We start from the raw sequence: 16130 nt of genomic DNA, 5'->3' as shown, positions 1-16130 counted from the left end.
TATTTTCCCAGGGTCGGTCTGTCGTTGTCGTTGTCAAGGATTTCTCGATCCCTCAAGAGTCTTGAAGCATGTGACGTTGTCTCTCTCTCTTTTCTCGCTCTCTCTCAGACCTGTTCCTCTATCGACATTATACAAATAACAAAATCAATATAGGTTTTATTTTTTCCCCTTTTTTTGATTTGACTCGGTGGTGCGCGGCTTGATTGAAAATGGGCCGACGATCCGGCGACAAGTTGTTTCTGTCTTAGACAGGAGATTTGAAAACCATTTGGCACCGCCTGGAGTTGAAACAAAATAGGAGAAAACTATAGGCGAGGTGTTAGTCGCTTGTACAAACTTTGCTGCTCTCCCGTCAATGGGAACACGCGCCGTGTCGCATATTTGATTTTGTTGGGTGATGAATGTCGACTCGATCTCGGTTCACGGAACTCCCGTTGTCACCCCCCGTCTCGACGTGTTTCCAATTCGCACCTTTCCCAACTCGAAACCAGTCAAACCAATAAGTTGTCAGGCAAAGTTGGACGCATTTCTGATTTTTATTATCATCTCTTCTCCGGCTTGAGGAGGAGAAGCTCTGAATGAAGAATCATTCCATTTCCAATTCACGACGTTTTCTCATTTCAGAGAAAGAAGAAAAATATTCCTAGGTGCTCGTATTTCTTGTTTGTGCAACTGTATTTATTCCCTTAATACCTTCGTCGTTGGGTTTATTTTTTCTTCTTTTCCTCCCCCTGTTCGACTGACGTGTTTTGTTTGTCTCCTATCTTTCCTACACAGAAAGAGGACAAAGATCAACGGGAGGGAAAACGGATCGATGAAAATGCCATTTTCCTTCGCTCTTCTTTCACTTTTCCTTTTTGTTGTTGTTGCAGCATCTATCATACATATTGAATGCCCCGTTGGGGGCGTCCGGGCTTCGCCACCATTCTCACCGTCTCGGCTTATTTTTGACAATATTTTTTGAACGCATACTATTCTTGTTGTTATTATCAACTGGCAGACATGCTGGTTCGATATGTCGAATCCCCTCTGGGACGTCAAAGAGGCCGGTAAAATGGGAGTTTAGGCGGGCGACGCTATCGTCCATAGTACATGAACCGCGGACGGGTTGGTTATCCACCTAGGCTGGCTGGGAAGTTGCGAGAGTTAGACTCTATATTTCCCAATATAGAGAAATGCGATAGCGCCTGAAGAGTTCATTACACGCAGCTAGTGGCAGCCGAACAAATAAGGAAAGTCGTATGCAATCTGTTGGTCCTGCTGTTGAGATTTATTCCCGCGTGTGCTTTTCGCCCAGCGATTCGGCGACACGTGTACATCTCTTTAGGTGGTCTTATTGCATCAATCCTCTTTTTTCTCACAATAAAGTTAGGCTTCTCTCTCTTCAAACATCTGTCGAAAGAAATAGGAACCATTGCTGGATGACGCCTTACCTTTCTAGTCCTTATCTTTAATTGAAAAAAAACGGTTTGCACCGGCTCTCAGAGTCAGATTATATTGGCCTCACCCTACTGAATATAAGCTTCTTTGTATTAAAATGGTATATTTTTTTATGAATAATGTTGTTACGTAACCTTGCAAACGAGTTCATTATTTTTTTATTTTTTGATGCATTATTAATTTATTTGTTTTTCAAACCATACACTATATTTGAAATTCATGGAAAGAAGAAAAACTCGAATTAATCGCATCACACGTATATATACTTTTTTTTAGTTAACTCAACATTGTAGGTCTCATGGCTTAGATGGCAAAGCGCCTGCCTAGTAAGCAGGAGATCACGAGTTCGAGTCTCGTTGGGACCTAACTTTTTTTCAATTTTGTTAAATAATTCATTGACATATCTTTTCATATTTCCCCCGAAAAACTTATTCAAGTGAAAAAATGAAATTGTTTTTATTATTTTGCATGAATATTATTTGTCATCATTTTTGGGGAAGTTACATAATGTAATAATGTGCAGTATGCATGCCGCGTATAGTTTTTTCTACATCTATATTAGTTTGGTATTGAAATTGGTCAGATATCCAGGACACTTTGTGTAATAACAAGTTTCCAAAGCTAAAGTTCACTCGACAAGTTTAGTGTCTCTTTTTTCTAAAATTTAATTCAATAAAGTACAATTTTTTGGGGAAAGATGCTCGTTGAAAAAGAAAACTTTTTAATTGCCTGCAAAGATCGAAAGTTTAGTTCTTTTGTATATAAGATTTCTAGTTGACTGCAACCTATTACCGTGTCGTTCGTGTTGCGAATCATTTTTTAGTTTGACTACTCGATTGAAAAGTTAAATTTTTGGGTCGAACAATCACGACCGTCTATCAATAGTTTATCTAACCTGGCGAACCTTTCATTTTTCTATCGAACCAATTTGCCGTTAACTGAATAGCTCTAATTGAATATTGCGCGTTTATCGATACTAATTAATAGTTAAGAGGAAGCCTAGACAAAAAGCACTCTAGTCGCAATTGATCGAACGAATAAATTATTAACGCAATATTTCTGCGTAAGTGATGGAGGGTTATTCATTCAAGAGCGATGAAAGCCAAAAATGTAGGTCCACACCCTCCGTTTAGTTTGCCTCCTTTAAACGACGAATCGCCTATGTATAACCACAGTATATACATATTTCACGACTCCAGCCTGTGTGGCCGCATTACTCATTTCATCCAACCGGAAACCTTTATCCTCTTACACTCTGCTGCTTATGTTGTTAAACAGAAAACAAATGTCAAAGCCTCCCCCCAGACGCCAGTCTTAACAGAAAATCAATGTTGTCAATAGGTCAGGCCTTTGGTGTAGTCTACATCTGTTTGTTTTTTGAGGTTATCACATGTCTCCACTCGGGAGGGCATCAAGATGCCATGAATCCGCGGGATCTATTTTCAATGGAGAAATTGTTTCCTCGAGATTATCCCCCATTTTGTGAGCGCATTTTGAGCTCGTTCGTGCCAATCTACACGACTATGAGGCTTACTTATTTTTCGGCAAATCCTTGTCGGTATTATCCTTAAAAAGGAGGCGAGTCTTGAGCATCGACAGAATACTAAGAGGGTAAACATCTGACGTCCCAAGTTTTGTTTTAATTGTAAGCGTAAGAGCTCTCGTTCCCTGCTGATCTCTGTCCCCCCTGCGACACACGTATAGTGACTTTACGAGGACCCACTGCTTGATAAGATGCTGGCGCAGCTCGGGCTGCATTGCTAAATCAATGACCCTTGGTTTTCCTTTTGATTCGAAACTTTTGATCTCTGTCGCCATTGGAGCCGACCGGCAGCAGTCAGCTTTACATAACTATACTGTAGGTTTCTTCCCTTGGGTACTCTAAACTCTTCTACGTAGAAACTCGAATCGAGTCTAAAGGCAAGATGAACGTGTCGCTTCAGCCCCCCCCCCCCCCCCCCCCCCAGCGACTGAAAAGTTTGTGTGTACCGGAAATGCACAAGTTGTGAAATTGTCGGCTAGAAAAGGAAAAGCGGAAGTTTACGTACATCACAAACTTGTTTTGTTAAACTTGGATTTTTACGTAGCGCGCCAAACGTAAAAAATGTTTGTTCTTGAAACCTTGTCGTTAAAGTTAGACTTTGCGTCATTGAAAATGATTGGCCCACTAAACAATTCAATCCAGTCCCTAAACATCCAGCATCACCGTCGTTGCACCGTGTGTCTAGTCCATAATTTAGAAGAAGATATGCTGATCGCTCTCCCCAGAAGAGTCTTTCTCGAGTGGATGGGCGGATTTGCTCGGGCTCAAGTTTCTTTTCAAATATGCAGGAGCAAGAAGAAGGAATCGCCGAAACAGACGACATTTTGACAGGGGAAAAAGAAACCAGTAGTGCGTCATGGCCAGCGCCCTTCAACTTGATGGTCGTCCTGTTCCTTTCCAACGCATCTGATTCTGAGGAGATGTTAATCAGCCATGAACTTTGGTGCAAGGTCGACGTACTTATACAATTGTAATGTCGTCGTCATGCACGAGCACTAAATCCAAAGCGTATCAACTTATTTAATACCGTTGGATTTTTTGAATTTTTTTGAAAAAAAGGTTGGATGAAACTTTTGCGGAAATCGTTTTTCGTAATGGATTGCCAGATCGAATATTTGGCACCCGACATTTGTCTGGTGTTGTCGCCCTTGGCGGCAGTTTCCAATATGTCGGGATCGATCCATCAGTTAATGTCGGAAACGAGGTAGAAATATCAAATCGTGGTCACAATAATCTTGGGTCGTGTGATGATTCGATCGTGTTACGTGCGATGACCATCAGCGCAGCCGAAATGATGCTGCTGCTGCTGTGCAACGGCGGTAATGGCCAAAAAAGAAACCGGTTGACCGATCCCGATCCTGCTGACTGTGCGAATCCCTTAAACATTATTTTCGCTATATTGAGTTATTTGTATCGATTTGGGGCCGTGTAGAAGTAACAAGGGAAACTTTGAACAGCTGCCACTACAAATAGAATAGATAGCCTACAAGGAAACAAACATATTGGCAATCAATTTGAATGTATCTTTATCTTTCTCGGGAACTTTTTATGCACCGTCTCAACTTGTAATTGCCAAAAGTCTGTATTTAATCAAAATATTTATTATTAGGTTCGTATTCTTCTATCTTTCGGCCTTGGGAACACACAATCTAATGTAAGGTGATACAAAACAAAGGGAAATGTAATTGAATTGAACGTCGTGGATGGCGAAAAAACAAAACAAAAAAGAGTTGTGTAGCTCCGTCCCAGACGCGCGCCCACGATATGAGTGAGAGAGACACAGACACATGTATAAATCCATCGGGAGAGAGAGAGTAAAAATGGCTTGGCCAAACTTGAAGGGTAGCCAAAAGCATAGCTCAGGAGATCCATCATCGCGCTCGGGGAGAGAGAGAGTCAAGAGGGGAAAGGTTGATTTCTCTCTCTCTCTCTTGACCCTTTATTGATTCACGTCAACTCCAATCATCTGTCAAAACAGATTCGTAGGCAAACATGGCAGTGCTATATCGGATGATGCACAAGTCTCAAGTGACATCGCCATGCAGCAGCAGCAGCCATCGTTGCCGTCCAACTAATAGAGTTTGACCAATTTCTCTCTCAGACTGCTGTATATCGCTTTCGCATCTTTTTTAAAGAGTTTACCCAGTTCGATGTGCATTACCGGGCAGAATAGACGGACTGACGTTTTTTCGCCTTTAATCAACTCGATGGTGTTATTTTATATAGATCCTCCTAAATTGGATGCGACGTTGGAGTGCCTAATAGAAATTTTGCGCATTTCTCGCCCGAGGGATTACATAAAGTTGAGGAAGCATTTCAGCCTGTTTGCCTTTCTAGTTGAGGTGGGTCTTCTTCCCAATGTGTCATACAACTGCCAATTTGCGAAATTCATTATGTGAATCACCCGATTGAATTGATCAGTTTGGAACGAAAATTATGTGAGGCTTCTAGTTTCATTTTTGGGAACCTATAGTGAACTTTTTAAAGGGCTTTAACGTCTGTCGATGAATTTTTGCGTCAGTCTGAGCCAGAATTACATTATTCCGGCTAATGTTAATGTAATGTCATGGCGTTTTATAGCTGATTTTAGTTGTCGTTTACTAAAGAACTTTGAGTGGAAAGTCGGAAATTGTTACACCTGTAGGCCTACACTTATTTTTCTTTGTTGAACGTTGTGACAGCTCCTTCTGTATTACGGCATCAACATGTTCAGCCTTGGCCCGGTGATGGGTGTCCTTTTCCAAGTTCTGTCGGGAGTTATTTATGTTTTTCAGAGGACTTTAGGTCTACAGTACATTTATACAAGGATCCAAGGCCAACTAGTGGTCTAACATGATATGCACCTGTTAACCAAAGTTTCCTAGTTTCAGAGTGCGACCTGACAATGTGAAATATGGCTGGTATTTCCAGAAACTCTAGACTTGCACACGATTTAACTTGCTGGCGTTCGTAGAATTCGAAAGGTCAGAGATGTTTTTTAGAGAAATCGAATTGGGTATTATATTTAGTCCAGACTGGCATGGAAATGGGCTGCTGCAACTGTCTGGAGGCAATCTTTTTACGGAGCTTGCATTTTTGATGTCGCACACAACTTGTAATTCTCTTATTCTTCTTTTTTACATTTGAAACATTTCGAAGGGAGCGGAGAGGCAATTTCGAGTCGTGTGAGTGATTTCACGGGGGATCATCCGGGGTTACGAAATAATACCTTCTTAATGTATTCTAACGTAGGCTATGCATTGGTTTTGTTGTAGAGAATCAGTGGATCCTGTTAGTCTGAAATCAATGCTGATGGCCCAGTCCTTGCGTGCCCTCGGTCTAACCGGATTTCTTCCTTTTTTTAACTCTCGACTGACTGCTAGCCAGTTAAAGAACTCATTAATGCAGGGATTGAATTCTGTTGTGTACGTCAAGGATTCAAACGTGTCGTAACAGAACACGCCCAAGCTGCAAACTTTTTTCGGCACAGTTATGCAGAATAATACAAAATAGCAACTCAATTACAGCACAGGCACAGGGATGCATTTGTAGTACCCTGCACATACATAGTCCCTCGTTCAAAAGGCTTTATTTAATAAACGTCGACGTTGCCTTCCAGATGGAGGAACACAATAATCCCCTTGGACTAACCGAGTGCAGGCAGGCATGGAGTGTGTTGTTACTTATTTAGACATTTTTTTGTTGGGTCTGTTTTGCTGTTTGTATTCTGAATAGTGCCTGGCGAAACGAAATGAGATTCCCTACGTATATATATAATACGGTACCTAACCAATTCCAAACTTGTGATTGCCTTTCTTGTCGGCTTGCCAATGCTGATGTGTGCCACTGCGCACTACTCACAGTGTCATGGCACTCGATGTACTAAATCGAGTGTGTGTTATTACTTGACTGTATTACTCGGCAGGTAATTGACTCCATCCTATTTGGAACTGGTAGATGATGATGTAGAATGTCAAATCGGTTTCCACCGCCTGCCAAAAAGAGAAAAACATGGGTGAAATCAATTCATTTTTGCTATTGAAACGTTGAAATACCTGAACTGTAAACTTCGTTTCTTACTTTTAGAATGATGCGCTTGGAGAGCTGCATCATACCCAGTAGCGTTACATCTTTTTCACAGTTGTAGAGTTCGATTATGAAAAGAGTCAACTGGAAAATTAATAAAAAAAAGGCTGTGATGGAATGTCACTATATGGAAAAATATCTTTGGATTTTGGCGAATTTTACTTTGGTTCGATCGGCGGATGCCGTGGTGAAGACAGAGTCGTCTCGCAGTTGACGAAGTATCGAAATACTTTGAATTCTCTGTCAATTAAAAAAATTAATGAATTTTCATTGTAAACAGGAAAGTAATTTGAACTCACTGAATTTCGGATGCTGTCGGCCGAGTGACAAATAAGAAACAATCGACATATACCCTCGACTAGGGAAAAGCCGTCCATGAAACTGCCCCACACGTAATAGCGAGTGATGTAGTACATGAGATAAATCAACTTTGCTACAAGGCAGTAACAGTTGATGAGCAGAATGAGTTCTAAACGGTTATGAAGAAAACGAGTCGCCTGACTGAGGTGTTTGAACATGTTCAGACATTTCACCATTTCGTTATCTAAACAATAGTCACAATCTTTCCGGACCAATCGCTGCAATTCGTCGGCTATGCGGAGGTGATAAATACCAATCGTTCTGGCGCACAAAGTGTAAATCCAAGCGGCCGACAGAGTGTAGTTCACATTCTGCGTCAAAATAATCAGCGACTGAAAATACCTTAGTAAATTTTTTGACAACCAGTCTGGGTCGAGCAACATCCAGTATATAGTGCCACCGCAGTGCACAATAACCTAAACATAAACAAGCAACATTCGGTTACGTCAGATAATTTTACTTAATACTTGTCTGTTTGTTTTAAAATTAATACAGGTTACCGTGATGGCAATCCAGGTAACGGCAGCTATAGAGTATCTCCGAAGAGATTTTAAATCCGGTCGTTTCGACAGACGATCCATCTTTTCCAAACTGAAACAAAATAACCTCACCGTCTCACGAGAAGTTACGACAAGCAACAAGGAAGTGGCTGAACCACACACGAACGAGTTTGTCGTATCTAAGCCGGTTGCAAAAGCGTCTATCCTGGAAAATTGGTTTGTAATATTGATACCTCGTCCGCTTTCCCCAGAAAAGGCGTAACGAATATCCAACACGCTTCTCTCGACGAATAGGTACAACCCGGCCTGGAAGGTGAGGGCGAAACTAAAGTAGCTGAAAACCAAGCAAGAAAACTTGTAGACGGGTCTATTAGTTAGATGAAGAAAGACGCCGATTGTTTTCAGGTAAAAGCTGAAAGGCATAATGGATTGGAGGAATCGTGTTTTAAATAGCAACACCATGTTGCTGCTGATGGTAGTTTTAGGCAACTATACTACTACTCGATTGTTTAAGAATAACCGGGAGTAAGACGGCGTCGTGTTTCCCGAATGATGCTTTCGACTTTGAACGATACACAATTTATTACTCGCGCCGCCGTCGAGACGAATAGCACTCTCGTTCAAACATAATTCATTATCCAAAGGGATGGCAATTTAGTAGATTCTTCCTCATTGACGTCCCTTTATTATTTGATTACGTTTGCCTCTCTCTCTTTGTTTATATTGTATTGATAAGGCTTTTACTATATTTGAGTTAACAAAGTGCTTCGCTTCAATATGTCGGGAGAGATGAATAGGCGATTGCCTTTGGAAAAGGTTTCAAACTTTTCAAATGTTCCGCCAGAACTGCTATATACGATTCCCTTCCAGCTATTTATTGAAGTCTATAAAGATCTGTGTACGCACAGATACGTTTTGAATCACAAAAAAACTGAATCCAACTTATTACTGTGGTCGTGTGTAGTTACAGACGAACTGTAAATATTTGCAAATGTGTCTTGCGTGTCCCTGCGGCAACGTCTGTCTGTTCCAGCGGCTTGTGTTCTCTAATAAGACACAAAAAAATCGAGTTGGCATGGCATTATTGACTTTATTACGTTGTACGCGGATCCGCGGATCATTATGTTGATTTTGAACGATTTGACGGTTAAGTATAGGACGGGCTCTAAAGGAATCGCCTTTTTTTTAGTAGCGCAATTTAAAAATACAAATTTGAAAGGTCATCGTTTATCGTGGGTGTGCTTCGATTCCGAAATCTATTGCTCCGCACTGTTCTTTTTATTTATTGGGTCCATAAGCTTTGCTGCAAAGTCAATAGACTTGGACTGTTCTAATATTGAAATTTGTGATTAATTTTACAAAGGGCTTTTCTTGTGCAACTTTGAAACTACCTTTCACGATTTACGGTAGCTATACTTTGCCGAATTCCGTATTCTGCCGGATCTTGAAAAAGTAGTCTGAATGATAAAGAATGTAAATGAAGCCTCATCTGTATCCTCGTCAATAATCAAATAGGGTTATTCATCTGATTCCCCCCTTTTTAAAAAGACGCGAAAGACGCGACAGTACGAAACCGTATTCAGTCAATTCAATCTGGAAGAGTGGAGGTAGCTATTCAAGGTAGCATTCCGAGTAGTACAGCGGAGGGGATCTCCTTTTCTTGGTAATTTTGACGAAAAATAGTCATCCCTCGATCTTTCACATGAAACTATTACCTCAAAGTACTTCATTATCCTTCAGTCCTCGCCGAATAGACGTCATTTCTCTTGCCCTGAAACGTTCTGAATAACACGAAATGTAATGGACTAAATGGAATTTTATTTTTTACAGTTGAACACTTGCAGCCCGGCGAATGCTGTCGCTTGATTGACAGAGGAGGAGGAACACAGGAAAGAGGGAAACTTCTAGGACGTGGAGTGACTCCCGGATGAAGATAAACAAATTTCCGGATTTCGCCTACACCACGGCGTAATAAAACGAATTGATCATGGTAATCAGGACGAAACGTCACAGACGGTCGTTAGCATAAATCCTCAACCGTCACTAAACTATCTGCACTGCAAGGAGGAAGACGACAAATCGTTTGGAAAATCACATCGATTGCGAAATTCTTGGAAATCTTCCAAGTAAGAAGCTAATATTTTTTAAAAAGTTCGAATTTACCGCGTTATATTATTTTTTGATTGCGTAGAAGTAGTGGTCCCTCCAAACTATTGAATGCCAAAACCGTATGTTAAATAAATATCTAGACCTCGTTAATAGTAGCGCCCAGTTACAACCAGGTCAAATTGAGCTAAACGGTAAAAGAGTTGCGGTTCAAATTGATGTTGAACGCGAACTGTGCATGCAATTTGGACTGGTTGATATTCTACGATCCAGTTTGAAAACTAAACTATCCAAATCGCGCTCCTTAAGTTAAAGTGATCCAGCGTACCATCCGTTTGAGTGGGGTTAAATTCCTAAAACATTTCGAAGTGAGTCGAGTTGTAAACGGAATAGTGGCGGGGTCATAAAGTTAAGAACATCACCCTGGTCGATTGGACTATCCTGCGACTCGTGTGGCAGGATCGAGCGAGTGATGAAGTCGTTCGTGTTTCTATGACAACCCACTCGCATGCTAATTAAGGTAACTAAGTAAATGAACTCTACTTGGATATTAATGCAAGTGGCAAATAATGATATGCAAGACATATGTCAGTTGCTGAGTGTCCCACCTCAATGCCCTGCGTGTTTCTGAATGAGATCGACAGTTTATTGTGGCGAATAATGTTTATAATGTGTCAGCGTATGGCAAACGAATGCCAGATCAAATAGAAACGTTTCCTATTCCTTCCACCCTCCCGCTTTCTATTTTGTCAGTTATTGATTTGCAGAGACAAAACAAGATGTGTAATCACGGAGTCAAAGACATATAAAAAAGCTTTAAGGACAGCCGATATTTAGGCAGCTTCTGTCTTGGATCCGACTATATGATCTCATTCCTAGTATTTTAAAATATTGTCATGTTTGCTATTCCAGCAGCAGTAGCAGCCATATCTGCATAAATCTTTATCAATGTCAATTGCTGCAATTTCTTGAAGGCATTTCAGGTGATTCATTTTTGTTTTCTCATTTTTTATCTAAAAATAGCTTACCCTCAGCATTTTAGTAGTCAGCGTGAAACGCTTCGGTTGTGTTCCGAGAACGACAATTTTTGCTGTTTCTCACGATTTAAGATTGAGTCCTAAAATATGGTCTGCAAAATAACCTAAGAGGAAAATTTACCTTCCAGACAAGAATTTGCATTGCTGATTTATTTGAATTGGTGCTTGAATGCTTCTGTTTATTCGGTTTGTTTTGATTAGGCAATGTCTTATAAATACTCCCGGTATTTTTTTAAATTATAAACCTTTTCGTTGGCCGTTTATTTTTCATTAAGCCGTTTTATTTTTTTGCAAAAAGGTCATTGCTATTGGGCATTTGGGAGATCTAACAAAAGCACCCTCGAATAGTTGTGATCCTTAAACGGAAAACCATCGTTTTCGACGAACTGTACCTTCCAATGGTGAACAAGTGCAAAACAAAGTGGACCTTTTTAAAGTAAGTGCATGCTTTTCAAAGTAGTTTTTAGATTATCCTAGGGCAGGACTAGCTTCTCGTTTTTACGCAAATTATGAGCACCATATTTCATGTGAAGGTACAGGACTGTTTTCTTAAAAAGAAATTTTATTTGGGGTTTGTTTTTAATGTGATGAATTAGCATGGAGATTCAAAGACTATCTTGAGTATAGAATTTGTGGACAGCGGAAAACATAATTTGCCGTTCTAAATAGCCCTTGACCGGAAACTATCCTTCCGAAAGAGAACATTGTAAGTATCTTTCAAAACTATTTACTGCGCAAAACTACTGAATGTTCAAGGGCTTTCTTTTTATAGATGTCCTACAAAACATGGGTTCAAACAGTTTGTTTTCCTTTTTTATAGCGAGAAAATTCATTCAGTTACTTTGTCTAGACGGATGTCATCATTCATTTTTATAGAGGAACAGTCGCGAATGCTATGGCTATTTTTTATAAAGAACCCTTAAAATATCAACGTCTTCCTCTGTGGCTTATATTGACCAAATTCGCTCGATTAATTTAATTGGGTCCAACACCCAGACTTCCTTGCTTTGATCAATTCACGAATGTCTGAGAATGAGAGTGGACACGCATGGGCTACGTAGTATAAAAGCTGCGCAGGGGAATTTTTCGTTCATAGTCATATGCAGGCATACAGAAGCAATCTGTATACTGTTTGTTGCATTGCTCTTAAAAAGGTTGTTTTTCACAGGAAACAAGGTAAGATATGAAGAACATTAAAACTAAGTTTTTGGCACTATTCCCTGTTTAAACTTTGGCGCTATTTAGTATGGCGGCTTCAATGTTTACTTCAGCTATCATCTCTTCCATGGTATTCCATAGTCTAATTGCTATGACATCGGTCTTGGCATCAACTTCAACGCAAAGTTATGCGGGTAAAAATTGCTACAATTTCCCTAAAATTATTTCGCCTGATTAATTACAATTTTTCTTTTGTATTGGATAAAAGTTTGCCCTCAGTATTTGAGGTCTGCATACGGAGGCCATGCCGCCGTTCCGTGTTGGTTGTTGGATAATGGAAATTGCTATTGCTTCTCATTATACATGGTAGGAATAATGTCCCGTGCTAAAAATAATCTCACTAACAAATCAATCATTAAAAAACCTTTGTGTTTGAATTCGTTCTCTTGTTTTCGTATTTCCCTTGCAGGAATGTTGGTCAAACGCTAATTACATGTGCACTCAAGGAGGAATGAGCCTCGTAGCCATTGAAACAGGAGAAGAAGACAGTGTGATCAGTCGGCATCTTATGAACATACCTGGTATGCGTATAATGCCACCTCCATTACCTCTGGAGAGCTGTTATCAACGTTAACTTAAAAAATGACTTGTGAAAAATTCATTTAGCTGCTATGTAGGCTGTTACAGATAATTCATTTTAACGTCTTAAATGTTTTTGTGCAGAATTGAAAGGTTATGCATACTGGACGGCTGGGAGGTATAATGATACCGAATGGCAATGGTTCTCAAACAAGAAACCAATCACTTTCGACGACCTGAAAAATACTGACAAAGTGAAAGACAAAGAGGCCGTATCAAATCGATGCATTCTTTTAAATTACGTAGAAGAAGATTATCCTAGTGGAGGATATGCATCCCGTATCTGTGCTAGTTTTGGTTACCGTTTTGTATGTGAAGCTACAGCACCGTCGCAATAATGTTTAACATGTGTTTGGAGATTGGATGATCATTAAACTCATAAGACGCCATGGATTCATACACAGCCGATATTGATTATTACTAGTGCTGCTTAATACAGATACCATTTCCTGAAACTTCGTGCAGTTCCTTATTTTTACTTTTGTATTTTTTTAACTTTATTGTTCATTTAAGCAAAAAGGTTGAGCTCTGCTGCCGTGATTGCTTGCATCGAAAGTAGGAGGGTTTGAATAATTATTTTATATATTGATTGCTGATTGCTGTTGATACATGTAGCAAAAAAGATTTCAGATCTAGAAAACTGGCGCGCGCCCAGCTAGGGATCGGATTTATTAATGTCGCTAGATGGCAGCCTACGTAATTTTACTCGATAGAATTTTACAAAGAACCTTTAAAGTTATTAAACGGTCTTGTAATGGAGAAGGAAAAATCTTAAAAATCTAAATTTTAATTCTATAAAGTTCCTGGTTTGTTATTTCGTATTTTCTCTGTATTTGTGTTAGACTTGCAACATTGTGACGAGTTGGAACTTTGTGTGGTTGCTATAACAACAGCAGAATAGCTTGGATTGTCGGCGAATTTTAACTGAAAAATGACAGCTGTAAGAATTTTTTGCTCTACGTTAATGCCTATTTATTAACTGTAATAACTAATTAACTTCCGAAAATTTATCTCAGTTCGTTGCTCTTGCATGACGTTTACTTTTTCTAGCTTCAAAGAGAGAAAGTGTCGTTGATTATCCCTTCATTGCATCCGTCAATCAAATTATAGTAATGTTTTTTTTTGCTTCCCTTACTTCAGGAAAAGAAGAGCACAAAACAGGCCACCAAGGGCCAGAAACAGATTGTTGAAGAGAATGTTGCAACACTCAACTTCTACAGAAATATGTCTGTTGTGTCAGTGGGTGTATACTTATTATTCTCTGCCATTTTTTGGTCCACCACCTCTTCATTTGATATTGTATAGTTGATTTTTTAAAATTATTATTTAAAATTTTAATATATATAGCTCACATTCTTTTGAATTACAGTTCTTAATATGTCTGAGTTCATTTGCTCAGTTTTGCTGCTATCGCTTTATGGCCTACATGGCTAGAGCCAAATACAGTGAAACAGGACAATTGTTAGATGGTGGAATTGATCTCAACATGGAATCTGGAATATCAGAGTAAGCTTTCAACTGTGATTTTATTTGATTCATGAATTTGAATCTCAACACATTTTCTTGTTATTAAAGGCAAATTAAAGATGCCATTATCCTAGTAAGTGCGACCGAAGTTCTGTCTTCCATCTCCAGTTACTTTTGGCTTATCTTGTTGGTGGTAAGTTATTCAGAAATTCATTTCATTATTCTTTATTACTTAACATTATCTTATTTAGATTCCCTGTCGACTGTTTCACTTGGCTTGGAAACATTTCCTTAGTCCCTGGTTTTTCCAGAAAGCCCCAACTGCAGAGCAGGATGCACAGGATGACAAGAAGCAACGCAAATTGGAGCGCCGCATCAAGCGTCAACAGCATTAAAAGAGATACTAAAGATTCCCTGTACTGGCTTTGTATTTAACATACCTTTGAAATAAATCAGACTCTGGACCTCTTTATTTGTAACAGCTATTTGCGCCGGACGTGAGAAGATCGCGGACGGGGTGATTCTTCTTCGGATTCTTCGTCGTCATCGTCTGAACCTTCCATTTGTTTTAACTCTTCATATTCCTCCACCTTCAGTGAATCCAGGGACTGTAAAAAAAATCCATATCACAGAGCTGATCAACACTCCAAGATTTAGTATGAATAGATACCTCGGCTCGCTGTCTGTAATCAGAGAAAGACTTGGAACGTTTGACCTTGGACGCAGATTCGGTTGGTGTGTTAGGCAACGCAATTGACGGCACAGATTGGGCTCTGGCAGGACTGGATTCTGGAAGAGGCATATAGGTCCTTAAAGTGTTACGGAATTCTTCCAAATCCGATTCCACATCGACGTTTTCCAACTGCTGATAGGCTTTTGTAAGAACTGACAACGAGGTTGAGTGAAAACTCATTTCGATTAAAGCCAATCGCTTCATCCAGCTAACAAGATCCTTGAGCTTCTTCTTTTCGAGTTTGTCGGCTCGTTCCTCTATAGACTTGCCTAGTCGGACAGATTGTGTTGTGGCGTGTGCTAAATCACTTTCCGCTTTGCTAATTTGCATTCGTCCCAACGGGTTTTGCTGCCGTAACTTGTGAACGTATTTTAATTGACTTATTTCTTTTTCGTACGCAATGCTACAGCTTCTGACGTCCTCCATGGCCGACTTGCAGACGCCCGCGTAACTTGAAATCTCTTGAATGACAGTTTCCTCCAAACGGTTAACGCAAACATCTCTTAAAAAAAAAAGTTAAGTTGGTTAATTGTCTAATTATTTCGTTACGAATTCAAACTCTTACCTGTAATCTGAAATGAAAGAAATGTTATCGGCAAAGTCTTTGATACCTTGACTGCAGTTTTTGTTGACATTTTCTGCTGTAGCGTACTCATTTAATGTCTGTGCCAGAAAATCGCCTTTATCCCGCTGACTGAATTGAGATTTCACAGGTTAAATTTATTACGAACACCATCGAATTAAGGTATAATTAAACTAACCCGGCTATTTTCCTAGTGTATAACGCTAGAGCGGTGCAGATCTCACCAAAGTGTTTTTCGATGACTTGAATTCTATTTTGTATGAAGCGCGTTTGGGTTGCACTTCAAGATTTACAAGGGTTGGAAACAATTAGTTATGTACATGTTTAAGATTTTTCTTAAATTACAGGAAAGATAAATTTACCTAGAGTGTGGCAAAGAGCTGGCGCTTGGTGAACGAAACATTGTTATTCAACGTTTTTAGAAAATACTTTTCTTCCGTGCTTGTTTTGATTTCCATGTTTCCGTAACCGTGGTAACGGATCGTTCCAAATTTTAAAC

The 16130-nt window shown here is 39.7% G+C and overlaps 3 protein-coding genes and 1 long non-coding RNA gene across 6 annotated transcripts in view; 2 read left to right on the top strand and 2 right to left on the bottom strand.

Moving 5' to 3' along the window:
- LOC124349389 (C-type lectin domain family 7 member A-like) overlaps nt 1–13303 on the top strand; it is a 28591-nt gene extending 15288 nt beyond the window's left edge. Inside the window, exons 1-7 of one of the 2 annotated variants that reach the window (XM_046799951.1) lie at nt 8202–8313; nt 9739–10034; nt 11350–12227; nt 12297–12403; nt 12478–12575; nt 12679–12790; nt 12933–13303. In XM_046799951.1, coding sequence (XP_046655907.1) covers nt 12298–12403; nt 12478–12575; nt 12679–12790; nt 12933–13186 — 570 coding nt within the window. In that variant the 5' untranslated portion in view covers nt 8202–8313; nt 9739–10034; nt 11350–12227; nt 12297 and the 3' untranslated portion in view covers nt 13187–13303. Of the gene's footprint in view, nt 1–8201; nt 8314–9738; nt 10035–11349; nt 12228–12296; nt 12404–12477; nt 12576–12678; nt 12791–12932 lie in introns of those variants that run through there. The other variant, XM_046799959.1, reaches the window with a different exon arrangement.
- Nucleotides 13304–13596: 293 nt separating this feature from the next.
- Nucleotides 13597–14925, top strand: LOC124349478 (transmembrane protein 208-like). Of its 2 annotated transcripts, XM_046800138.1 has the most exons (6): nt 13597–13788; nt 13989–14147; nt 14218–14354; nt 14424–14508; nt 14567–14731; nt 14798–14925. In XM_046800138.1, exons 1-5 carry the CDS (start codon nt 13780–13782, stop codon nt 14708–14710), a joined length of 534 nt encoding a protein of 177 aa, XP_046656094.1. In that variant the 5' UTR covers nt 13597–13779; the 3' UTR covers nt 14711–14731; nt 14798–14925. The 2 variants fall into 2 exon arrangements, with proteins under 2 accessions (XP_046656094.1, XP_046656085.1); XM_046800129.1 differs by lacking the exon at nt 14798–14925 and having other exon boundaries at nt 13598–13788; nt 14567–14783.
- On the bottom strand, nt 14730–15076 carry LOC124351062. Its single transcript, XR_006921350.1, has 2 exons — nt 14986–15076; nt 14730–14923 (listed from the first exon to the last, which is right to left on the bottom strand). It is a non-coding gene; the product is annotated as an uncharacterized LOC124351062 (long non-coding RNA).
- Nucleotides 15077–15125: 49 nt separating this feature from the next.
- LOC124335970 (protein FAM92A-like) lies at nt 15126–16122 on the bottom strand. The gene is made up of 5 exons (XM_046789511.1): nt 15994–16122; nt 15810–15911; nt 15614–15742; nt 15262–15550; nt 15126–15200 (listed from the first exon to the last, which is right to left on the bottom strand). Exons 1-5 carry the CDS (start codon nt 16032–16034, stop codon nt 15126–15128), a joined length of 636 nt encoding a protein of 211 aa, XP_046645467.1. The 5' UTR covers nt 16035–16122.
- Between the last annotated feature and the right edge of the window lie 8 nt (nt 16123–16130).

This window comes from Daphnia pulicaria, chromosome 1, assembly GCF_021234035.1.
Source record: "Daphnia pulicaria isolate SC F1-1A chromosome 1, SC_F0-13Bv2, whole genome shotgun sequence".
In the NCBI taxonomy this organism is placed as follows: domain Eukaryota; kingdom Metazoa; phylum Arthropoda; class Branchiopoda; order Diplostraca; family Daphniidae; genus Daphnia; species Daphnia pulicaria.
This window is presented reverse-complemented; position numbering and strand designations above follow the sequence as displayed.